The following is a 26,475-nucleotide window of genomic DNA, read 5'->3' as shown; positions in this document are numbered from 1 at the left end:
TTCTGTGTGCAAATGAGGAATATTTCCTTTGAAATTCAATTTAAACTGTTGAGTCATAGAGTAACAAACATTATTCTTGATCTGTTTTGGCATGTCTGCTTGGTGATGTCTTTTCCTCCGATGTATGCAATCAGGTAATACAAAAGGCTCCCATTTCTGTTTATTTAGACAGTTGTGTTTCGGGATTACAGATATTCCAAGAACTAAAATGTTTCCTCAATGCAAATCCTGTCATTGATGTATTTGTATGTCAAGATTGTTGAGTGGGAGAAAGAGAAGTGTAAACATTTTGGAGGAAAATAAAATAAGGAAATGGAAAAGTGGAACTAGTGTACTTAGTATACTTCGTACATTTTTGGTGGTACAGACTCAGTGGCCAAAGGGCTGCTTCTGTGCTCTGATTTTAAGATTCTGTGAATCTGAAAGGCTAAATTAATTTGTAAAGAGTCTGCTTTAATTTGCATAGATTTATTCTTCACTTGTGACTGTTACTCTACCTATATGACCTGATTGAATGCTGATAGATTTATGATTTCAGTAGCTGCTGTTCTATTCAATGAATTATTTTGGTATTAGAGGTAAGTTTCTTGACTGAAACAAAGATACAATGTTGGAGAAACTCAACAGGTCTGGAAGCATCTGTGGAGAAAGAAGTACAATTAACATTTCAAGTCTGACATGACTCTTTTTAGAACTGATAGGGTTTGGAAAGGTGAGAAGGAGGGCCAATGAGACAGATGACACAGAGGTTTATTTAAAACTTAAAGGGGTTGCTAATAACAGTGAAAGAGAAATAGAGGTATAAAATAGGTCTAAGAGCAAAGTAAACAAGGTGTAAACAATACCAGGTGGGAAGGATGGTAGAGGAGAAATGTAAGAAAATGGAGGATAAATATCATGAAATCATGCTCTGAAGTTGTGGAATTCAGTATTGTCTCCTAGCAGCTGTAAACTGCTTAGGCAGAAAATGAGGTCGTGTTTCTTAGGCTTGAGTTGTGCTTTGGAGTGCTGCAGGAGGGCCAAGAAAGAAATGTTAACTTGAGAGCAATGTGTTCAATTGAAACAGTCAGCAACTGGAAAGTTAAGGATCATTCCAATGGACAAAGCACAGTCATCCAGTCTGTGGTCTCGCCAGTGTAAAGGAGATCACATTGTGAGCAGCAAATTAGAGAAGACCAGATTCTGAGGAATACAAATAATTGCTGTTTCACCTGAAGGTTGTGTTTGGGGCCGTGAGGAGGTGGGAGGTGAATGGGCTTATGTTACACCTTCTGCAATTGCATTGGATAGTGCCATGGTGGGGTGAGGAAGTTTTGGGAGTGAAGGAGAAGTGGACAAGCATACCACAGAGAAAATGAACCCTATAGCCCCAGATGATATATGAATGCAGAGAGTAGTGGGTTGGAAGTGAAGGGAGACGATGGCCTAGTGCTATTATCGCTGGACTGTTAATCCAGAGACCCGGACAACATTCTGAGGGCCTGGATTCGAATCCTGCCATGTCAGATGGTGAAATTTGAATTCAATAAATATCTGGAGTTAAGAATCTAATGATAATCATGAATCCATTGTCAATTTTTGAAAAGACCCATCTCATTCGCTAGTGTCCTTGAGAGAAGGAAACTGCCATCCTTACTTGGTCTGGCTTACATGTGACTCGAGACCCACAGCAATGCAGTTGACTCTTAACTGCCCTCTGGACCATTAGGAACGGGCAACGGCAGTGATGACCACATCCTGTGAATGAATAAAGGAAAGAAATTGAGGATGGGGGATTCCTGTAGTTCTGGGAAGGAGGGGAAGATGTGGGGCTTGAAGTGCACATGATGGGTCAGATAAAGTAGAGGGTCCTGTCAACAGCACCAGGAGAATCCTGAGTTGAGGAAAGGTAGCATAATCAAAACAGATCTAGTGAAGAAAATCGAATTTTGGAATGGAATTCTTGCAAGAAATAAGGTATGAGGAAGGTAACTTTGGGTGTCAGTGGACAGTCTATCTCCAGAAGGGAAAACGGGGATGTCAAGAAAGGGGAAGAAAGAGTTAGAGATGGACTGAGTGGAGAGCAGGGAGCAGCACCAGTGACGTAGATGATGTAACACAGCAAGAGCTGTGGATGGGGGCTCCCCCAAGTAGGACTGGAACAAGAAATGTACCCCACACAGTTCTTTGATTGCTTTGGCAATGTTGTAAATTTGACAATTGAATTATGGCATGTTATTATTGAGTACAGTGAAACCTTGAAGGCGATCCTGCCTTCAAGAAATACTTGTATTTTTAATAGCCTCTGTTAAATGCCTGTCAGAAAATCCAGTTACTTTAATTCAGTGGCGTGGTGCAGGCTGAGGGAAATTAATGAATGTGGAGTAGAGTCATCAAAAATTAATGAGGTTAGATAAATGCAGCAAAATGTTGATGCAAGAAAAGTGATTGCAAGAGAGAGCCTATAAGTAGATATGAAAAAAACTGATACATTATAAACAGCACAGCAGACTGATTCAAAAGCAAGTTATGGTCAGCCATGATTATTTATTTGATGGACAGTCATATATTGATAATTGAAACATGCCTAGTGTTACACCCATTGGTGTTGCCTAACACCAGTGAAGATGTCATCCAAGTATTCGAACAGATCCGCAGAGTGATCAAATGTGTGTAGCATAATCATCCATAGAAAACCATGCGAACAATTGTCTTCCTTCTGAATTTGGCTGGAGCTTTCAGTATAATTGATAGCTTTTAAATTAATCTTTGCTTCCATAGATTTAGAAGCTACCCATATAACAGCGATAACTTAATTTAATTAATCAGATGTCATATTAAAGTGATACACTGTCCCAATTGCAATTGTAGAATACTACTGGACTTTAGATAAACATTATTTTTTGACGAAGTGTATTTATAAATTTGACCTTTGGTGCACTTTACAGAATATTGTTTTCCACTGTCAGTTTTATGTTCTGCTTTTGGAAAAACTGTAGCTGATTTTCCAAATAAGCAAATTCAAATAACAAAGTTATTTTGTATTTGAGATCCATTCAGTGGAAGTGTTTTTGTTTCTTCATAAGCTTGGAAGGTGTGTGGCTCCAGCTCCATTATAAGAATATCTGTTTGCAATGTTTGAATGCCAGCAGAAAAAGCTGAACATTGGTACAAATTTTACAAAAAAGACTAATCTATATTAAGCATTCTTTTCAATTTGAAAGATCTGTTTTGTTTAGTAGGAACACAGTCCACATTTCATACATATTCTCAATGTTTTTGTGCAATGGAGAGATTAATGAAAAGAAACAGTTGCTCTAGAGGAAGGAATAATTGAATTTGAAAACATTGCACAATTTGAACAACTTATTTTAACCAAACATACTAGCGCTCAGATGATATGGCTTTTAAATTCTGGACAGCTGGAGTTATGCACAGTCTTTAAACAACATGAGCATTTGTAGTTGCATATCTAATTGGAAGCTCTTAGCTTCCCATTGGCATGGAATTAAGTCTCTAGTTGACCCATAAAGTTACAGGTTCTGAGACTTGGTGTAAGATGCTTTTGCAGCAGCAAGATTTTTGAAAACCATCCTCCTCCTCCTGACATTTCACTCGTGCTTCTCTGAACATTCCACTCCTGCTCCTTCAGAGTCGTAAATGTTATTCTACAGACTCCTCTTGTGTACATCTGTGATGAAACCAGAACTTGCAAAACATACGTTAGTACCTAAGTAACATAAGTAAGCCATTCAGTTTTTCGAGCTGGTTCTGCTGCTTAGACAGATCCTAACTAATCTATACCTCAACTTAATTTGATTCATATCTCTTACTAAGCCACAGTTCTGCAAATGATTTCTACTGTTGGATCTTGCACATATAATTTCTTACAACACGTATAACCGGTGCTGTCACTGAAGTGAGGCAAGTTATGCCCATGGCAAATGAGATATATTGTGAGGAAATGTGAAATTGTCCATTTTGGCAGGAGGAATAAATAAGTGTGATATCTAAATGGTAAAAGATTACAGAAGAATCTATGTGCCCTCATGCATAAATCTCAGACTGTTAATATGAAGTGCAGCAAATATTTGGGAAAATCGATGGAATGTTATGATGCGTTGTGTGGGCAATTAAATGTGTTGGAAGCAGTTCATAGAAGGTTTGCTAGACTAATACCAGGAATGGGTGTGCTGTCTTATGAAAGATTACAGCGGCTAGGCTTATCTGCTGGAGTTTGGAAGAGTAAGAAGTGACTTGAAACATGCAGAATCCTTTGGAGTTTTGCCGGGATGCATTTAAAAAGAATGCTTTCTTAGGAGAGAGAATCAAAACTTTCAAAATAAGGTCCTACCTGTTTTAAGACAGATGAGAATTTTTCTTTTCAGAGACTGAGTCTTTGAAACTCTACTTCCTCCTCTTTTTGAGGCAGAGATTCCATAAATATTTTAAAACGCATGTAGATGAACTCTTAATGAACAATCGAGTGAAAGATTATTGGGAGTAGGTGCAATGCTGAGTAACCAAATCACTCCTCATCTGCTTGAGCCTGTTCTCCCATTCAGTGCGCAGCAGCGCCTACAACTTATATGTGCATATATTAGATCTACATGTTAAAGCCATACCCTTCAAGGAAGTTGAAATAGTATACTTTCTACATTAGTGACAAGTGGCTTACTTGGTCAGTGAGTTATCACTATTGCGTCCAATTTTGTTCCTTCCCTTTCTTTGGATTTTGCCCCAGTGGTTTGCAAATCTGTATGATAATAGCTACATGGGTCAAGGTTAGAGTGGTGCTGGAAAAGCACGGCAGGTCAGGCAGCATCCGAGGAGCAGGAAAAATCGACGTTTCGGGCAAAAGCCCTTCATCAGAATTACTGCAGGAACTGCAGTCAAGATCAATTAACCAAGAATCTGGATAGAAATCAAACCTAGGACCAGCCTGGTCTGTATGGCTTATTCACACTGAATAAGCATCAGAGAACTGGAAGGAGCTGTATTAAAAGTTGCAGAGACACTTTCTTTAAACTTACTTTCTTCAAGTGCTCAGCATCTTAAAAGTACAAAAATCATACACTTTTAATTGGTTTAGAAGATTGAGTGTTTCCTTTTAAGACAGGTGTAGTAATTATAATGTGTGTAGATAGATTCTATCTAGATTGGGTTAAGAAGCTATTTGTCTGAAGGGAATCTAAAATGAAAACTATCATTTTTTTCAAAGATCATTTTAAATTGATACCCAATTGTACCATTGGTTTTCATTTTTGAAGATATTTTAGTGAAGTGCTTTCAAATCTCTTTTCAAGTCAAAAGGGCAGAGGGCATTACTCGACAAAAAAGAGAATTGTTGGTGTAAGAAATCAGAAACAAAAACAGAAATTGCTGGAAAACTCAACAAGCCTGGCAATATCTGTGGAGATAAAGCAGATTTCAGGTCCAGTGACCCTTCATAATGACATGGCTAGGAATAGGTTAGTATTTATGCAGGTGATGGTCTCGGGGGTGGAAGAGGGTGGAGATCAAGCCTAAAGAGAGAGAGAAAAACAGATGGACAGATAAAGGACTGTGTAAATGTCAGCCTGGGAGAATGGACTAACTGACAATGGGTTGTATGTCAGAGCAGCCCATATGAGGACAAGGACTGGTGTGCGGGGTTTGGGTAAGGACTTGGGAAAAAGTGCTCAAGCCCTAAAATTGTTGAACTCCATATTAAGCCCAGAAAGCTGAAGAGTTCCCAAACAGAAAATTAGGTGCTATTTTTCCAGCTTGCGTTGAGCTTTGCTGGAGCACTACAGCAAGCCTGAGACACACATGCTGGCCAGGGAAAACAATAGTGTGTTGAATTGGCAGGGAACCGGAAGCTCAGGGTCATTTTTGCAGACAAAACGTAGGTATTCCACAAAGTGGTCACCCAGTCTACGGTTCATTTTCCCCAATGTAGAGGAGACTGCATTGAGAAGCAAATATAACAGAATAGATTGAGTGAAGTGCAGTTAAGTTGCTGCTTCACCTGGAGGGTGGGGGGGGTTGGGAGGTTTGGATGATGAGGAGGGAGGAAGGAAATGTGCTGCTGTTAGACGATCTGCGATTGCCGGGAAAGGTGACTTCGGAGTGTGGGTACATATGGGGAGTGAAGAAAGAGTAGACGAGGATGTCCTGAAGGGAGCGGTCCCTGCGGAAGGTTGACAAGGGAGGGAAGAGGAAAATGTGTATGAAGGTGGTGGAAATGTTTTGGAGGGATTCACTTGGCCTCTCTATCTCTCTCTTTTACCACAACAGTTGCTTTCTCCTCCCAAGTATTTATCCAACTTCCTTTTAAAGGCTGCTATTAAACCTGAATCCACTACATTAGGTTGTGTATTAAAAATTCTTACCATTGTCATTTTAAAAAAATGCTTTGTCATATCACGTCTTTCTTTTGATAGTCACTTTAAGTTTCTATCTTGGCAGCCTTTCAGCCTTTGAAACTCTTCTTTACATTTATTTTGTCTAAACCCTTCATGATTTTAAGCATGTCTATCAAAACACCTGAAAGGTTAACCCTGTCTCCTCTATGGCTAGCTTCTCCTATCTGTAATCTTACATTTCTGGTGTCATTCTTCTTTATTTCAAAGCTCTCTTCAAAGTCTTCCTAGAGTATAATGTCCAGAATTAGACACAGTACTCAGTTTGGGCTGAACTACCATTTTATACAAATTTAGCATAACTCCCTTGTTTCTGTTTTGTCATTTCTAAATCCCAGAATCCAAAATACATTATAACTGGCCAGTCCGACCACTTACAAATTCTGCACCAATCAGACTCTCTTGCTGCAGCCCCTTTAAAATTATACCATTTTGCTTTTATTGCTTCTCATCATGCTTCCTACCAAAGTGATTCATCTCTCACTGAAATTTATCTATTGTCAGCCCATTCCACCAGTTTGTTTATCCTTTTGAAATCTTTTACTACTTTCATAACTATTTTCTATAATTGAATTCCAGATTTCAAATTTGTGCCTTATAACCTCCAAGTATAACTCATTATTGTGCATCAAGAACAGAAAGTGATGCTCGTATTGAACCCTGAGGCACTTCATAGCATAACCTTTCAATGCAGCTTTCTGTTTTATGTTTTCTATCCAATTGCTGATTTTGATTCCATCTTACTGCTCCCTGTATAATTTTAATCTGATAGACTTCAATTTTGACTAATGCCTAGTACCTAATAAGTATCTCTTTGAACTTCCATATACGCAGAGGCAACTGCACTTCCACTACCCAGACCCTGTAAGATACAATCAAAAACTTTGGTCAAACACTGTTGCCTTTGTTCACTCTCCTTTGCTTATCCAAATGGCTGTTAATTTCTTTCTGGATTATTGTTGAGAGGAACCACGCTGTCACTATCATGGTTAAACTGACTGGGCTGCAGGTGCCAAGCTTATTTGTCAGTCTTAGAGCAAGGTTATAACATTTGCAATCCACCCTACCAGTCCTCTATCATCTCTAGCTGTGAAGAATTGGAGGGTTACGGTTGGATCTCTGCAATTTTGACCCATATTTCCTACACTAATCTAAGATTCAAGCTCCAGCTAAGATTCAACCTCAGACAGACTCTGCAGTAATTCCTGTCATCTAATATCTCATTCAGTATCCTAACAGCTTGTTTGTTTACTGCAGTTTTTGCAAAGTTCTCTTTCTTGGTAAACACCAATGCTAAGTACAATTGAAGAATATTCTTAGGCTGAGTTGCAATCCCAAATCCTTGTTAATGCTGCTGAAATATTTAGCTTCCGTTGAGGTAAATTGTATCCATAAATAGATGAACCTACCATCCTTTCTCTTTACATTATATGGGCATAAATTAAAGCAGCATTATCATCATTCCTTAAGTAAATGGCCATTGTAAAATTGGATCTACTTATAAATAGCTGCTGAGTTTCAGTATTGTTGGTTTTTCCCTTAAATAGATTTAGTCCCTTCCAGGCACTCTGTCAGGCATTCCTTTCAAACATCATAACCCACTAAACAAAGTATCTAGTTCCTCTTGTATTTGATGAAATGTGCAAGGAAAGAACCATGGAATCCGTACAATGTGGAAGCAAGCTATTCTGATTATACATCTGTCTTTGTGTGAGAGTGGGAGCTTGAATTAAAGATTGGGTTTCAATCTGAGACATTAATTAGATTACCTTGCTATTTAACATTGCTGATGTCACTCTACTGTTGATAAATTAAGTCTTTTATTTGAGTTATAAACCCGGTGTCTGTTATCAATTATTCACAAAGTCTTGTTCTGGATATTGAAAAAGGCTGGTTAGGAACCATTGGGGTCAATTTTGAGGGTCATTGAGCATTTTAATTTTACTTTGAATATAAAGGCAGAGACCCTGATTTTATTTGGCCATCTATATCTTTGTCATAAGACAAACTACTCTGCTGTGTTCCTGTCTACTGCAGTCTTTCCTGCACTGTAGTACCATGACAGCCTTTTCTCTTATTTTTTTAAAAGAAAAGCAGGCAGCATCTGTTATGTGCCCAGGTAAAAGAACTTGCCAACAGAGTGAATGCAAGGCTTTTGCTAAGACTGAATAATAAAACTGCTCATTGGTGACAAGATTTGGAGAAACTACTGTGCTTAAAATCCCAGTTTGCTAATATTTTGACCACCTGTAGTTTATTTATGAATGTACTTTGAAGGCAAACTCTGTTAAATATGCTTACTTTTAAAAAATATTTTCAGGAAATATCATTTCGAAATGCCACAATATGATCATTTACGATCAAATGCAACAGCTATACAGTGTTAAAGTAACCAGCAGAAAATAATCTAATTTTGCCTTTGTATATTAAGAATTTCAGAAAAATCTAGCATCTACCAGACCATTGCTCTTGTATGGCCAAACTGACTAGAAAATCTCCCTATGGCAGCTTGTAACTGAAACTGTGTTCAAGAAAGCAGTTTGTCTCTAATCTCACGTTTAATAGTACAGTATACTAATATGTTCTGCATTTTTTATGATTCTCATTTGCACTTAAGATAGTAAGCGCTCAAGTTTAGCATTCTTGAGCATCAAATTAAAAAGTTTACACAACCGACAGAAGTATATTGTTTATTATTTTGAGGTTGCAGATATTCATGTCACGCACACAGTTGCTACAGCAAGGCCCATGTCAATAGCTGAGTGGTGATATTTTTCCAGACAATGAAGTAGGATCTACAATCACACAACTGCCCTCTTGCTCTCGTCAATCATCACCCCCTAAAAATTGACATGCATCTACACCCTCAGACCATGAGTATACAGGCATTGGATATGATAACCTGTGAAGAATGGTAGTTCCCAATGAAAATATGTCCCTTAGTCATCACTTTTTCCAGAATGGAATACCTGGGCTTTCTGTGGCAGTCAGCATCTGTATTATACATAGCTACTGGGTTCAATATAATACAGTATGTTCTTTACCAGCCGATGAATTTGAATCAACTCTTGGGCCCCCTTAGTGTTTGCTGGAGGGTAATTGCAAAAATACAAACCTTTCATCTTTGCTACTGTCTGTTTGCTGTTTTGATGAATCGGGTGCACCAACATTGTTACCTTCTTGAACAGCAAGCAACTTTTAAATTCCTTAAACTTGGGTCACTAACTTAATTCTTGACTGAATTACATGTTGTAAGCGGAGATAATACAAGCACAAGTTTTCATTTTTCTAACATAAAATGCCAACTGTTCTTCTTAGTGTAAGGACGTATTTAAACAGTTCTTATAATGGCACGCCTCCTAGATATTTATCTTCTGCACTGAGATTGAACAGGGCTAAATAATGATGAGTATGGTTGTAAGTCTTGAAACGGTTGAAGGTGGATAACTCCCCAGGACCTGATCAGGTGTACCTTAGAACTCTGTGGGAAGCTAGAGAAGTGATTGCTGGGCCTCTTGCTGAGACATTTGTATCATCAATAGTCACAGGTGAGGAGCTGGAAGACTGGAGGTTGGCAAACGTGGTGCCACTGTTTAAGAAAGGCGGTAAAGACAAGCCAGGGAACTATAGACCGGTGAGCCTGACCTCAGTGGTGAGCAAGCTGTTGGAGGGAATCCTGAGGGACAGGATGTACATGTATTTGGAAATGCAAGGACTGATTCGGGATAGTCAACATGGCTTTGTGCATGGGAAATCATGTCTCACAAACTTGTATTGAGGTTTTTGAAGAAGTGACAAAGAGGATTGATGAGGGCAGCGCAGTAGATGTGATCTATATGGACCTCAGTAAGGTGTTCGACAAGGTTCCCCATGGGAGACTGATTAACAAGGTTAGATCTCATGGAGTACAAGGGAACTAGCCATTTGGATACAGAACTGGCTCAAAGGTAGAAGACAGAGGGTGGTGGTGGAGGGTTGTTTTTCAGACTGGAGGCCTGTGACCAGTGGAGTGCCACAAGGATCGGTGCTGTGTCCTCTACTTTTTGTCATTTACATAAATGATTTGGATGCGAGCATAAGAGGTACAGTTAGTAAGTTTGCAGATGACACCAAAATTGGAGGTGTAGTGGTGGACAGCGAAGAGAGTTACCTCAGATTACAACAGAAGAACCAATGGGCTGAGAAGTGGCAGATGGAGTTTAATTCAGATAAATGCGAGGTGCTGTATTTTGGGAAAACAAATTTTAGCCGGACTTATACACTTAATGGTAAGGTCCTAGGGAGCGCTGCTGAACAAAGAGACCTTGGAGTGCAGGTTCATAGCTCGTTGAAAGTGGAGTCGCAAGTCAATAGGATAGTGAAGAATGCGTTTGGTATGCTCTCCTTTATTGGTCAGAGTATTGAGTACAGGAGTTGGGAGGTCATGTTGTGGCTGTACAGGACATTGGTTAGGCCACTGTTGGAATATTGTGTGCAATTCTGGTCTCCTTCCTATCAGAAAGATGAAGTGAAACTTGAAAGGGTTCAGAAAAGATTTACAAGGATGTTGCCAGGGTTGGAGGATCTGAGCTACAAGGAGAGGCTGAACAGGCTGGGGCTCTTTTCCCTGGACCGTCTGAGGCTGAAGGGTGACATTATAGAGGTTTACAAAATTATGAGGGGCCTGGATAGGATAAATTGGCAAAGTCTTTTTCCTGGGGTTAGGGACTCCAGAACTAGAGGGCATAGGTTTAGGGTGAGAGGGGAAAGATATCAAAGAGACCTAAGGGGCAACTTTTTCACGCAGAGGGTAGCATGTATATGGAATGAGCTGCCAGAGGATGTGGCAGGCTGGTACAATTGCAACATTTAAGAGGCATTTGGATGGGTATATGAATAGGAAGAGTTTGGAGGGATATTGGCCGGGTACTGCAGGTGGGACTAGATTGGGTTGGGATATCTGGTCAGCATGGACGGGTTGGACCGAAGGGTCTGTTTCCATGCTGTACATCTCTATGACTTTGACTTTGGGATTCTTCAGGATAGCCTGAAAAGAAAATCTAAGATCTAGTGGGCGGCATGGTGGCACCGTGGTTAGCACTGCTGCCTCACAGCACCAGAGACCCAGGTTCAAATCTCGCCTCAGGCGACACTCTGTGTGGAGTTTGCACGTTCTCCCCGTGTCTGCGTGGGTTTCCTCCGGGTGCTCCGGTTTCCTCCCACAATCCAAAAAATGTGCAGGTTAAGTGAATTGGCCATGCTAAATTCCTCGTAGTGTTAGGTGTAGGGAACGGGTCTGGGTGGGTTGCCCTTCGGCGGGTGTAGACTTGTTGGGCCAAAGGGCCTGTTTCCACACTGTAAGTAAGTAATCTAATCTAAAGACATGCTTAGTCATTTCTTCATTTGTCCCTCCTCTTTGCTGCTGTGCCCATCATATATTTTAAGAATTGTCCTGATGTTTCAATCTGAGTTCCTGCAGACTAATTGCACTTCCCTCAATCAAAATACACTGTGTAGCTGAAATGGCGCATCAACTAAGTTAATAACTTCAACACATCTCAAAGGTTAGCAAAATAAATATAAGCAAAATTGTTTGTTTTTCTATTTGGGAGGTAGGGTTATGTGGATTATGGTTACATTCTTTATTTGGAAAGAGATCAGAATTGTTTATGTAGTGTCAGCATTACTTTTGTTTCTGCAGTTTCATTTTGGAGCTTAACTTTAACAGACCATAGCTTTTAAACTGCTTTGTACAGTTATCATACTTTATTAAACAGGAGTGTGTTGCCTTTCTCATCAGTACTCTTTGTAAGTGACCTTGAGAGACCAAATTAGTTTTAGAATTGGTGATTCATTTATACATTCATCATTTTTACAACTTCTATGACAACACTAATGCCCCAAAATCCCTGCTAATTTTGCTTTGTAGCCCTTGAGGATGTAAAACTTACTGTTTAGGAAGAATTAAATCAGACTGCACATCATTGCAACTTTTTATTTTCAAAGTGGACTTCCTTTATGCACAAATGAAGTAGGGCCAGTATATTCTCTCTTTCTACTTCCCCCATCAAAAAATTGACCAAGTCACAGCTTTTCTGTACAGCTTGCTTGCCAGGATGCATTAGTCAGTTCCTTATTCCTCCACAGGCTCCTCACTGCATGTGAAGCCTAGATTGTGCTGTCTTAGCAGACCGCACTATAAATAGAACCTCTAATGTACTGAACCAGTGATGTCATGGAGGCCTCTGGAATGCTTGCACCCTCACCTGTAACTGAAGCTCACCCTTTCCTTCTCTATTCCTGTTAACCTTGTCTCCATGATGGGTTTCATGCTGTAAAAAGGAAGAAATGAGATGATTCTATGTTGCTGGTGTATGAAGTCAGACTGCTTAAAATTAGACACAAATTTGGAAAACAAAGTGAGCTGTGAAAGAGCTCCTGTAAATGAATGGTAGTGATCCCAGTGCTTATGTAGGAGGTCTAGTAGTGCTACAGATTTATGCATTATGACAGTGATACGGGAAAATGTTTTTGGTGCCCCGCAATGCATATCCGGATTATTCTCAGTCTTAACATTTTAATCTGTAGTTGCAAATACTTTAGGTGTAAGCCCTGATATTACCTTTTTCATAAATGTATGCATGCTTGTTATCTTAAGAGCGATGATTTTTCTTTTTCAACTAAAGACTCCATTCTTTTTCTTTCAGTGTGAAAAATTCAAACTACTGTATTCCCCCATATTCTGGCTATAGCAACTACGATTATCTAGATGCAGGAAGACACAGTGAACAGAGTGGCCTGTGTGGCTTAAGTAATTTGGGTAACACTTGTTTTATGAATTCAGCTGTACAGGTAGGTTGTTATAGAGAGATCTGTAATCATTTACTGCTGTGAATATTTAGTGCTGAAGTTGAGAGTTTTTGTGGCATTTAACATATGTAAAGCAACTCTATTGCTATCTGAAACATTTTCACTGAAATATCTGTGGGGTGGTAAGTTTCTGCTTTGAGTAAAACCACGCAAGTGTGGTCAGTTACACTTGTTAGATTATGATTCAAGTTTCTGATTGTGTTAATGATCGTACAGATGATTTTTAAAGTCTTGCATCGGCCAGTGCAGTCAGTAATTTAACTTTGTTGTAAAGTATTCCTTGAAAGAGTGACAATTTAATTCAGCTTTTTTGTTCCTGCAACTAGTTTGTCTTAAAATAATTTGCAATAAAAACAATTGGTGTTCCACCTGTGAGTAACATGATTTGTCACAAATGTTATAGTGTACTATTTACTCCTTTCATTGGTAGTTCATAATACAATCATTGATAAAAAGAGAGATATGCTGCTGAAGTTTTATGCTGTGCAGTCATAAGAACAAGCACAAATGACAAAATTAATTAACTTTGGCGAAGATACTTGTCCAGATCCTAATATTGTTAACAAAATCCATTCACATTGGAGGATAGGGCGATTTGACTTTTTCAAAAATCATGATTGTGCGCCTATCGTTTTAAATTTGAGCAGGTGGAAGCTCTTTATAAAAACAAGTTCTATATTTTTCATTGTGATTTTGTAATTGCAAAGCATCAAACAAGTAAAGATTGAAGTGCATATCTGCCCTCATTTTTAGATTAGATTAGATTACTCAGTATGGAAACAGGCCCTTTGGCTAGTGTCTTTTGACGCAGTCTTTTGATGCTCTCCCTAAAGCTGCATATCATCAAAGACAAAGCAACCTACTAGGTTAGCATTTCATGCACCATTCACTCTCTCCACCAACAGTGCAGGAATATGTACTATCTGCAACTTGCACTGCAGCACCTTTCCAAACTTCTCTCAGCAATTTCTAGCACAGAAAATCAAACAGATGACTGACACATGGGGACATCACCTCCTCCACTTTCTTGACTTGGTATTAGATCACTATTTCTTGGCAGTCACTCGGTCCAAAGCCTGAAACTCCCCTTTCTAACAGTACTGTACCTGTATCAAATGTTCTAACTGCCCTTGAAAAGGTGAGCTGCTTTATTGGTCTCTTCTGTCGTCCACATGATTTAGATAGACCCACAGAACACTTAGGCAAAGAATTACAAGGTTTCAACTCAGTGGCTGTGAATAATAAATAAAACCAAAAGAACTGCAGATGCTGTAAATCAGAAACCAAAACAGAAATTGCTGGGAAAGCTCAGCAGGTCTGGCAGCATCGATGGAGAGAAATCGGAGTTAACTTTTCAGGTCCAGTGACCCTCAGAGCGTGATTAAGAAATGCTTAGTCATTATTTGTAGGTGCAAACAAATCTCTCAACTAAAACTTGATTTATCTGTTTTTAAGTCCTTTTTAATACGTACTTCTGGTTGCAAGCTGAATCAATTACTGCACAACAGTGAAATAGGTTGTCCAGGGATGGAAAAGCCATTGACATTGTTGTTGAGCAATTCAGTTGCTTTTATCTTGTGTTATATTCAAACCACATCCAGAACAACCCAGTAATAACTTTGCCTCGGACACTTTTATTTCTGTGAATTCACCAAGTCCATTTTCCTCCATCTTCCTTAATTACATGCTGCCCCTTGGTGACTTAAACCTATTAGCAACTGAAACTTCATCCTCCTGTTCATTCAGCATGTGCGTTTTGGACTCTGAAAAATGCTCATGTTGCATCTCAACAGACTACATAAACACAGGATGTGTTGCTATTGTTTGCTCTCTATTTATCATCCAACTTCTTGCAACAACTGAAAGATAACCAATTTTGCTACATTTCACAGCAATATGCAGTCAGCTCTGACTAACTTGTAGCAATTGGTCAGCCTTATTTAAAAAAGAAATTCTTGGTAAATCAGTTGGGATTAGTTTGTTTGTTAATTTATACAAGTTTATCTTTCTTATAGTGTTTGAGTAATACCCCTCCACTGACAGAATACTTCCTATCCGATGAATATGTGGATGAGTTAAATCATGATAACTTACTGGGAATGAAAGGTGAAATAGCTAATGCTTATGCAGATCTCATCAAGCAGATGTGGTCAGGAAAATATAGCTATGTTACACCAAGGGCATTTAAGGTATGTATTAAAACACATAGAGGAAATAAAGACTGGTATTTAATCTTCTGAATTAAGTTCTTTGATGTAATGAAATTTTGCACCGGGTGAAATTTAAATGCAAAGTAAGTAGGTGCAGCCTCTATTATGAAGTTCATTCCTGTTTATCCTCAATTCTGTTGTGTCATGTATGAAAGAAGTTTAATTGTATAATGAACAGAATAAACTGACAAATTGAAAGGTTATAAAAATTTATGTAACCTCAATTTCAAACAAACCTCTTATATATGTTTTTATTATATATATTAAATAAATACAGTTTGACCAAGCAAAAGACACTGAAGTGTCACTAAAATGTCACAAATGGACAAGCATTATTCCAATTTCTGTTGTTCTCTTGTGACCTGGACTTCACTTTTTAATTATGAGCCCAGAGGATGAAGGCAAAACCTTTGCACTTAACTCAAGCTGAACTATAAGTTTAATGTTTACTCCCCTTAAACAGAACGTGCAAGGCTATATTAGGCAAACCTATACCCCTATTTAGTTATCTACACTGATATCTTCCAAAGGCTTTGGATGTTAAAGAAAGTGCCAGTAGTCTATTTATAAGAGTTCATATGCACAGTTGGGGTACAATATTCATACCTGAGCAAAGGCTTTGGTTCAGAAAATACATCTGTATGTGTGAATGATTTGAACCATCTCTGGCATTGTTCAAAAGATATTATTATAAGTTTGCAATCTCAGACAGGCTGTTAGACCCTTAATTCCTGCATTTCTGACAGTTAGTAGAGGCCATATCATTACGGGGGACTGGAAAAAAATAGCCTCGTGACAGAGGTTTTTGGCATCTCCATCTCCAAACCACCTCAAAACAGAAAACAAAAATTCTATTTGTACCTTTTTAAAAGATTCAGCTTGAAACACAATGACAAAGGTTTGTGCATTGACACGCTGTTAATTCCTCCACGAGTAGTTATATTGTCATATAAAAGTTTTATTGTAAAATAGCAGCTAAATGAAGTAGATGTTACAACCTTGAGTTTATACCCAATTGTTTACATTTATTTGATTTCACTATTCTTTAGTATCACAACATTGGCGTTTACAAAGCAGTTCAGCCTTGCATGATCCATAATGTACTTGGTGTTTCGACAAGTGTGTGGAAATAATACTCTCACTATCCTTCCTGTATCTGGTAAAGTTTTCCCTCATTTTTTCCATTTCCATGGCCATTGCCATTAGGTTTTTAATAGCTTATATTCATGCTGTCGTTTCAGACACAGGTTGGTCGCTTTGCTCCCCAGTTTTCGGGCTACCAGCAACAGGACTCTCAAGAATTGCTGGCCTTTCTTCTTGATGGCTTGCATGAAGATTTGAATAGAATTAGAAAAAAGCCGTATATTCAATTGAAAGATGCAGAAGGCAGACCTGATGAGGTACAATCAATTGCAATTTTATTTTCATTTTAGGGAGGAGCTTCCTTGCTGTATATAGTATTATTGAAGGTGAACTGTGATCACTGGAAAAATGCTTTCAATGTGAAATATTCTCTTTCTGCATTCACTTTTTAAAATGAGTGTTTAAGTCTCCAAAGTGATGGTAAAACATTAATGCCAACTTGGACTAGTTAGCTTCTGATCTACATTGAGAGCTTTTTGTTAATGGACCAAAACATATCAGCTGACTAGTTTTCTTTTGGCTAAGCAAATGTTTACTTCGCTCCATAAAATCAGAACTGTTCTCTTTCCTGGATTTATTAAAAATGGATAAGTACAAGAAATACAAATGAATGAGACTATGCTTTAGTGTTAGCTGAAGTGGGATGATGCTTGTTTAGGATAGAAATGTCAGCATAAAGCACTTGACCTAATGGCTTCTTGCATCAAAACTCTTAATTGTCACAGTTTTAAATATTTTTGTTGAGAGAAAGGCAGTGGCATAGTGCCAAATCACTGAACTGGTAATCTAGAGACCAAGCTTATGCACTGGGGATGAGGATGCAGATTCCAAGTAACCAACTAATGGAATTTTAATTCACTGAGTAAATCTGGATTTAAAAGCTTGTCTTGTGTTAACCACAAAGCCGAATGTCCGTTATGGAAGGAAATCTGCCATCATTTTCTGGTCTGGCCTGCATGTGACTCTGGACCCAAAGCGATGTGGCTGACACTTGAATACCTGTGAAATGGTCAAGGAAGCCTCTGTGCTGAATCAAGTTGTTTTAGATCAATTGAAGAAGGCAGCTCATTACAACTTTTCTGAGGGCATTTAGGGATGACCAATAAGTTTGGCCTTGCCAGAGACATCCATATCCCATGGTCAGACTTTTTAAAAAAAAATTGTCATCAATTGTAGGAAAAAGTAAGCAGAGCTTTATCCTCTAAAACTGGTCTCATTTTCTTTTTCTTTGAAGGTGGTTGCTAAGGAAGCATGGGAAAATCACAGGAAACGGAACGATTCTATCATTGTTGACATTTTTCACGGTCTTTTTAAATCTACTCTTGTTTGTCCCGAATGTTCAAAGGTTTCTGTGACATTTGATCCCTTTTGTTATTTAACACTTCCTTTGCCCTTGAAAAAAGAACGCACTTTGGAGGTTTTCCTTGTCAGAATGGAGCCACTCAGCAAACCAGTGCAGGTATGAAAAGCAAGATTTAACTCTCCAGTAGGTCTAGAGAATTAGTTTGGTAGATTTTTTTTAGATTTTTGATATGGTTGCATTCTCTTCAATAGAGAAAATAGTTAAATATCCAAACATCAATTTCAATATCACTTTCATTTATATAGTACTTCTGATGTACAAAATATCCTGAAGCCCATTGTAGAGAAACTAAAGGAGGTGAATGTACTTCAGCCCATGGGAGAGAAATAAGGATTCACAATAGAGACAAAAGTGAAAAAGTTAGGTCTTGAAGGCTGAGAACTATAGAGGCAGATTTATTCTGATTCCAGAAAGTAAAAGCAGGATGTTTTGCTATTAGTGGTACAGCGAAGAGAATTGATATGAGAGAATAGGCAGTGAACAAGCTTTGTGTTTTTAATGAACAGTCTAATCCCTTTTCTGGCTGGAAAGGGCAGGAAACATAAGACTGGGTATAGAGCACTATCCGAATAGTTAACTTGATGAGAAAATCATTAGGGTTTCCTAAAGGCCAAAGATGTAAAATATTAAGAGTAGTTGGGAGACTAGAACTAGGCAGCATGTTCTAAATATTAGACTGCAAGCTTTCAGGATTGAAATTTGCAACCATTTCTCCATGCAAAAGGTGGTGACATTTTAGAAAAAGACTTCTGAAAACAGCAATTCACGTTTCCTTAATTGTTAATTTTAAAGCTGTAATTGATAGATTTTTAAGTCAAAAGTAAAGAAAGATATGGAGCAGATCTCATTAGCAGAACAGGTTTCAGGAGCTAAATTAGCCTATTCGTGTTCCTGTGATATTTATGAGCCATCTGAAGGTCCAAATAACAAGACGTGTTCAGAAGTGTTATGAGACACCTTTGGAACAGATCGGGCTTGAATCTATGCCTTCATTTCAGAAGTGGGGAATTGTGCCACAAGAGCCTTCTGTTGTAGAGGTAGCATGACATTATTTGTAAAATGGAAATAAGTTATGTGACTCCAATCATTACTGCCACCTCTGCATTCTGTTGTGAATAAAGGTGGCAAACAATCCATTTTGGCTTTCACCTCAGCAACATTTGTTCTGTCCACCTTAAGAGAGATTGCAGCAGAACATGTGTGAAGGGTGCAAGGAAGATGGAAGACCAGCACAGAAAGCTTTGGAATAATCGTGTCTGGAACAAGTGGTTATGGTGTTGATAGAAGTAGTTAGACTGATCCATAACCAAGGATATCATTGTGAGAAATCTACATGTAGATACACCGGAGGAAGAGTCCTTTCAGAGCTGCAGGGGGAGGAAAACAAGCTGTCACAAGATAAAGTTTAAGCATTGAAATATAACTGCATGTAGAGTAACTTCATTGAGGTTCGATATCATCTGGGCCATTTTATAATAACTGACATTTATTTATATAGTTTATTCAATTGAACTTTTGCATGCATTTCACTTAGGACTTTTGTTGTTAGTAACTGTCTGTTTAACTGACATTCTTATGCTTTCTTTTAGTATAAAGTAGTTGTTCCTAAAATAGGCATTATTTCCGATCTGTGTGCTGCACTGTCTACTCTGTCAGATGTTCCTGCAGACAAAGTAAGATTCAAAGTTATTGCAGTTTTGAACAACCTCATTTTTTTCTCTTTCTTCATAATGGTTAAAATAATATGGTTGTGTGTTTGCATTCAGATGGTTGTCACAGATATATACAACCACCGATTCCATAGAATATTTTCCACGGATGAGAACCTCAGTAGCATCATGGAAAGAGATGATATCTTTATGTAAGTAATTGTGTGCCTTTTGTTATAGCATCATGATTGTTCCAAAATCTAAGTTCCCACTTTTAATAAAACAAGTTTTGACTGCATATATTTGTATTGAAAACAAATGACTCTGCATTTATTTTGCATATTAATATCTAGATGCTCAACACATTAGTCATTAGTTTTTAAATCATGATTGAAAATCTAGGTGCAGCATTGGATAATCAAAGTTAAAAATTACAACACCAGGTTATAGTCCAATAGGTTTAATTGGAAGCACACTCGCTTTCGGAGCGACGCTCCTTCATCAGGTGATAGTGGAGGGCTCGATCGTAACACAGAATTTATAGCAAAAATTTACAGTGTGATGTAACTGAAATTAAATATTGAGAAATTGATTCTGTTCAGCCTTTCATCTGTTAGAATACCGTGATAGTTTCACTTCTTTCATGTGTAAATCACAAAACCTTTTTTAACTTTGGACACCCCAGTCCAACACCGGCATCTCCAAATCTTGGATAATCAGGTCCTAAACTTTTGCCAGATGCAGTTACTTGCTATAGTGAGTGTTTGTAATAAGTAGTGTGTGTGTGACAGACCTTGCAGCCCTTCACTTTGTCCCTTAGCTTCATCGTAAGCACTTTCTTTCCATTATCTTAATGGATAACTTAGTGCCTTCAATATTGTAGAACATCCCAAAGCACTGGAAAGATTATCACATTCTTTCATTGATATAGTATTATAGACTCATGACCTAACTGCTCTTGTTTAATGAGCTGGTTTTATGATTAGTTCAAACTAATTGTTAATGAATTGAAGGAAAGTCTACAAACATGAATAAACAACAAATATGCACCCTATGATCATGCAACTCTGGCTAAAGCTCTTTGGAGTTCTTTTTCTATCACAGCCTTTTAGTGTAGTCCATCGAATCCTTCAAAACAGACAAAAATCAGAATGCTGCATTCACAGCTCCGCATATAGAAGCGAGTCTTATATGAGGGACTTGTATTGCACAATGCTGGCAAAAGAAGTTGTATTTGTACAGCAGCTTTCAAGTTCAGGAAATCCCAAGGTGCTTAAATTGTCAGTTTAAGTTGTCACCATTTGTAAAGAGGGTAAACCACAATTATAGAGTCATAGTCATAGAGTTGTACAGCAGGGAAACAAACCCTTCAGTCCAACTCATCCATGCCGACCAGATACTAAATTAATCAAAGTTCCATTTGCCAGCATTTGGCCCATAATCCCTCTAAACTGTTCCTGTTCATATACCCATCCAGGTGTCTTTTGAATGTGATAATTGTACCAGCCTCCAGACTTCCTCTAGCAGCTCATTCATTGTAAACCTTCAATTTAACAGTTCTAAAACATGATTTTATAATGTTTAGATCTTTCTACTGACTACTGAATTGAATCATTGGAAAAATATAACACATAATTACTGTGGGAAAAGATTGGCTAACCCACGATACGCCCACAAAAGCAAAATTGGCCAAACTGTACCAAAACACCCAGAATTCCCAAGCAGCTCTCAAGCCAAATCAGACAGCACGCATACAAGAGAATATGCTTTAAGCTCCCATGGACATGAGAGTACCACAGATATCTCAAAGCCCTAAGGGCAGTTTCACAACCCAGCAATACCAAAGTGACACACAGAGCAGGACAGACAGAAAGGCACCCCAGGGACATGCTCCAGGCACAGGACAATGGAAGCACCTCACCACTTCAGAAGAGACATTAACATCTACCTGTGAAAAGGAATGGAACCATTGTTACTGTCAGGATGTTGCATCGTGTGAATGAACAGGACATTCATCCGATATTTGTTTTCCAATTAGCATCCTTGTAACTAGATTACTCCATTTCCAGATACATTGTAGTTTCCCATTTCTTAATCAGTGTCATTGTGTAGCATTACTATAAAACTGGTCTCATCCCCAGTTCTGGGAAGAGAAATCTGATCAACCTGTGCAGACTGTCAGTTCTGTGTCAGCCTAGTCAATTTCTCTTCCAACTATATTGCTTGCAATAAACTGTCAATTTCACTTCGAGCTGTGTTTTGTGATCTCCAACCTATTGGGCAAATTTCCCCAACAATTACTATTATTGTTTTAAGAATCTACTAAACAAAATGACAAAAAATTCTAAGAATTTTTCAAATGTGCCATGAATATTCCACCAAGGGCCGTTCAAATGCGTAGTGATTTCATTATATCGATTACACTGTTTTGTGTCTTTTGGTATTTTCTCTAGTTAAGCAATAGTTGTGTGTTATCTGTTCCAGACAGCCAGATCCAAAGTGAAACAATAAATTGAGCAGTAAATTCACATTAAGTGAGTTTGCTGAGAGGAAACATAGGTTGACCATGTCAATAAGAACATCACCTCCAACAATGCAGCACTCCTTCAGTATTGTATTTGAATGTCAGCTGCTTGAATGGGGCATGAATCCAATGTCTGCTGGCTTTTTTGGCAAAGGACTTGAACCAAACTGACAGTCGCTGCCAATATACATTTTCTGTTCAATTTTTAAAATTCAAAGCAATAGATTCCCTTCATGGCTTCAGACATACCAATCAAATTCAATATTATCAAAATGTTACAATGAAAATGCCTAAAATCTGGTAGACATCAAGGAAATATCGGAAGGTTGTTTATTAAACAATTAGTGAAAAGACATTTATGCCTAATGTTACACTACCGCCAGCCAATATTACTTTAGTGCTTTAAAGTTGTTTCAAGGTATTTTAATGAGTTAATCATTTTGTTATGATTTGGAGATGCCGGTGTTGGACTGGGGTGTACAAAGTTAAAAATCACAACACCAAGTTATAGTCCAACAGGTTTAATTGGAAGCACACTAGCTTTTGGAGCGACGCTCCTTCATCAGGTGATAGTGGAGGGCTCGATCGTAACAGAGAATTTATAGCAAAAATTTACAGTGTGATGTAACTGAAATTATACATTGAAAAATTGATTGTCTGTTAAGCCTTTCATCTGTTAGGATACAGTGATAGTTTCAATTCTTTCATGTGTAAATCACAAAACCCTTTTTTTAAAGTTGCATTCTCGGGTTAGCTGTTAACAATGGTGATAGCTAGACAATATGTTGAAGGTGTTGGCCCCCTGTGTTCTCTGTCTACGCCATGATGTTTAGATTGATTCTAATCTAAAAAGGGAGATAAGAGTTTTACGTAAATTCATGCAGTTTTTGAGCTCAGAGTTCTACATGAATGCATGCAGTTTTTGAGCAAAGTACAATGTAACTCTGCAAATACAAATTCACCCCACAAAATGTGTGTGCGCATGTGGGTCTTTGTCTGTCCGTCTGTCTGTGTGTGTGTCTGTCTGGGGTGGGGGGTTATGAGTGTGAGAATGTGTGTGTGTGTAGTGAGTGCAGAGTGTCTTAAGTCTGAGAGGGGGTGCATGTGTGAGTGTGTGTCTCTATAAGGGTGTGTGTTGGGTGTCTGTGTGCGCGTCTGTGTGTTCCTGTGTATGTGAGAGTGTGTGTGTGAAGGAATATCTGTGCGTGGGTAGTGCAATGGTGATCACCTGTAATGTGACATGAACCCAAGGTCCCGGTTAAGGCCCTCCCTATGGATATCAGCCTCTGCTCGGTCACTTTTCTCTGCTGCCTGTCCCGAAGTCCACCTTGGAGGATGGTCACCTGAAGGTCCGAGGCTGAATGTCCTGGACCGCTGAAGTGTTTCCCAACTGGGAGGGAACCCTCCTGTCTGATGATTGTTGTGCGGTGCCCATTCATCCGTTGTCGTAGCCTTTGCTCGGTTTCCCCAATGTACCATGCCTCCGCGCATCCTTGCCTGCAACATATAAGATAGACAACGTTGGCTGAGTCACATGAGTACCTGCCATGTACAAGGTGGGAGGTGTTCCCATGCGTAATAGTGGTATCTGTGTCCACAATCTGACACGTCTTGCAGCGTGTTAGGTACTCCTGTGACTCAGCCAACATTTCTATCTTATACGTTGCAGGCAAGGATGCCCGGAGGCATGGTACATTGGGGAAACCGAGCAAAGGCTACAACAACGAATGAATGGGTACCGCACAACAATCAACAGACAGGAGGGTTCCCTCCCAGTTGGGAAACACTTCAGTGGTCCAGGACATTCAGTCTCGGACCTTCGGGTGACCATCCTCCAAGGTGGACTTCGGGACAGGCAGCAGAGAAAAGTGGCCGAGCAGAGGCTGATGCTCATAGGGAGGGCCTTAACCAGGACCTTGGGTTCATGTCACATTACAGGTGATCACCATTGCACTACATACACACACACACACACACACACACACACTCTCACATACACAGGAACACACAGACGCGCACACAGACACCCACACACACCCTTATAGAGAGACACACTCACACATGCACCCCCTCACAGACTTAAGACACTCTGCACTCACTACACACAGACACACACACACACTTTCTCACACTCCTAACCCCCCCACCCCAGACAGACACACAGACAGACAAAGACCCACATGCGCGCACACATTATGTGGGGTGAATTTGTACTTGCAGAGTTACATTGTACTTTGCTCAAAAACTGCATGCATTCATGTAGAACTCTGAGCTCACTTTTTAGATTAGAATCAATCGAAACATCATGGCATAGACAGAGAACACAGGGGGCCAACACCTTCAACATATTGTCTAGCTATCACCATTGTTAACAGCTAACCCGAGAATGCAACTTTTTAAAAAAAAGGTTTTGTGATTTACACATGAAAGAAGTGAAACTATCACTGTATTCTAACTGATGAAAGGCTTAACAGACAATCAATTTTTCAATGTATAATTTCAGTTACATCACACTGTAAATTTTTGCTATAAATTCTGTGTTACGATCGAGCCCTCCACTATCACCTGCTGAAGGAGCGTCGCTCCGAAAGCTAGTGTGCTTCCAACTAAACCTGTTGGACTATAACCTGGTGTTGTGATTTTTAATGTCATTTTGTTAAGTTCTTTCAGTAGCTTCATCCATTTTAAGGCTGCTACTGCTTTGTCAAGCAGCTAATTATTCATTTGTTCAACTACAATTAACTATGGGCCATTTCAAATTTTTACAAGTGATTAAATGGTAACTTCGTTAAAAAGAACAGTGATTTCTGTCGAACAGTTATGAATATTCCTCTACTATTTTCTGTTGCAGTTTTGAAGTAACTGGCAATAGGACAGATGACACAGACAATGTTGTGATTCCGGTATATTTACGTGAGAAGTATCGGCAGCCTACCTATGGCCACCACAGTAATGTATGCTTGTTTGGACAGCCCTTTATGATATCTGTGCCCAGAAACATAACTGAAGAAAAGCTTTATAACCTATTGCTGATGAAAATGTGGTAAGTATCTGATCATTGATTGCATTGTTCAGAACGTTTCTATTTGTCTATCATAACAACACAGTCTTCAGTACTTGTTTTGGCTTTCCACTTGATTAAAGATGAGAACAGTTTTATGAGACTAATTTAGGTGGATATTGTCCTATAGGTCACTTTTGTTTCTGTTTATCCTTTGATGGGCTTGATTAAGTCTATAAATAAACTTGAGCTCCTAAATGAAGTAGATTTCTAATAGCCAAGAAAAATAACCAAATATGAACACGCAGATCTTTATCCTTTTAGTGCCAGCCAATGCCGTGACTCACCTAACTAGATAAATCAGACAGTATAATTTCTAGGAAGATTAAAAAGAAGTGAAAGATTTGCATTTGTGGCATGTGTTACAAATGCAGGACACCCCAAAGCACTACAAACGGTGAAGCACTTTTGAAATGTCATTACTAGAGTAAACTAGAAATATTTAAGCTTTCAAGTATGCTTCATCTACATACTCGTATGCTTTTTCTGCAGTCAAAATCCCAAGTGTAGCAGAAGCCCATTCTATCCAATGTGTCTGCAGCTGCTCATTAAATTAATATCATTACCCATTGCCAATTTTTGTTTTCTCCATACCCTTGCACGTTATTTTAATTCAAATAATCATCCAGTACTTTCTTGAATGCCTCAGTTAGATATGCCTCCGGCATGCTTCCAAGTGATGCATTGTACTTCAAGGCATTGCATTTATTGTGTTATCACTAATCTTGCCTCTCCTGTGATCGAATAGATAAGCTATAGATGGATCTTCTGCCATGGCAAAATGCAAACAGACATCTCTAAGGCATTTAATAAACAGAATGTGCTTATTTGTAGGAGCTTGTAATGGCACACACAGTTGTACTTGAATTCTGGGACTGAAGTTGGTAAATTTTAGATTAGATTAAATTCCCTACAGTGTGGAAACAGGCCCTTCGGCCTAACAAGTCCATATACTGACTCTCCGAAGAGTAACCCACCCAGACCCATTTCCCTCTGACTAATGCACCTCACACTATGGGCAATTTAACATGGCCAATTTACCTGACCTGCACATCTTTGGACTGTGGGAGGCAACCGGAGGAAACCCACGCAGACGCAACATTGCTTGTGGGAAATGTTTGGTAAAGTAAAAGTACTACAAATCAAAGATGGTGTAGAAAACATTTTGCGTTTTGCTTATGAACCCTTCAGTCACAAATGCATCTGAGGGTGCTTTGCAGGAGTGCATAGAACAGTACAGTGCAGAACAGGCCCTTCGGCCCTCAATGTTGCACCGACCTGTGAACTCTTTGT

General features: G+C 38.9%; 1 protein-coding gene across 9 annotated transcripts in view; it reads left to right on the top strand.

Annotated features, from left to right (window-relative positions):
* LOC140457994 (ubiquitin carboxyl-terminal hydrolase 15-like) overlaps positions 1–26,475 on the top strand; it is a 115,705-nt gene that overhangs the window by 69,552 nt on the left and 19,678 nt on the right. For 7 of the 9 annotated variants that reach the window (XM_072551914.1, XM_072551913.1, XM_072551917.1 and 4 more), the window contains 7 exons: positions 13,070–13,214; positions 15,248–15,421; positions 16,684–16,842; positions 17,820–18,044; positions 19,538–19,621; positions 19,715–19,809; positions 24,973–25,164. In XM_072551914.1, the coding sequence (XP_072408015.1) occupies positions 13,070–13,214; positions 15,248–15,421; positions 16,684–16,842; positions 17,820–18,044; positions 19,538–19,621; positions 19,715–19,809; positions 24,973–25,164 (1,074 nt within the window). Of the gene's footprint in view, positions 1–13,069; positions 13,215–15,247; positions 15,422–16,683; positions 16,843–17,819; positions 18,045–19,537; positions 19,622–19,714; positions 19,810–24,972; positions 25,165–26,475 lie in introns of those variants that run through there. The other 2 variants (XR_011953421.1, XR_011953423.1) reach the window with 2 other exon arrangements.

The sequence above is a fragment of the Chiloscyllium punctatum genome, chromosome 32 (assembly GCF_047496795.1).
Source record: "Chiloscyllium punctatum isolate Juve2018m chromosome 32, sChiPun1.3, whole genome shotgun sequence".
NCBI lineage: Eukaryota > Metazoa > Chordata > Chondrichthyes > Orectolobiformes > Hemiscylliidae > Chiloscyllium > Chiloscyllium punctatum.
The sequence above is the reverse complement of the archived record's forward strand: the minus strand, read 5'-3'. Positions and strand labels throughout refer to the sequence as shown.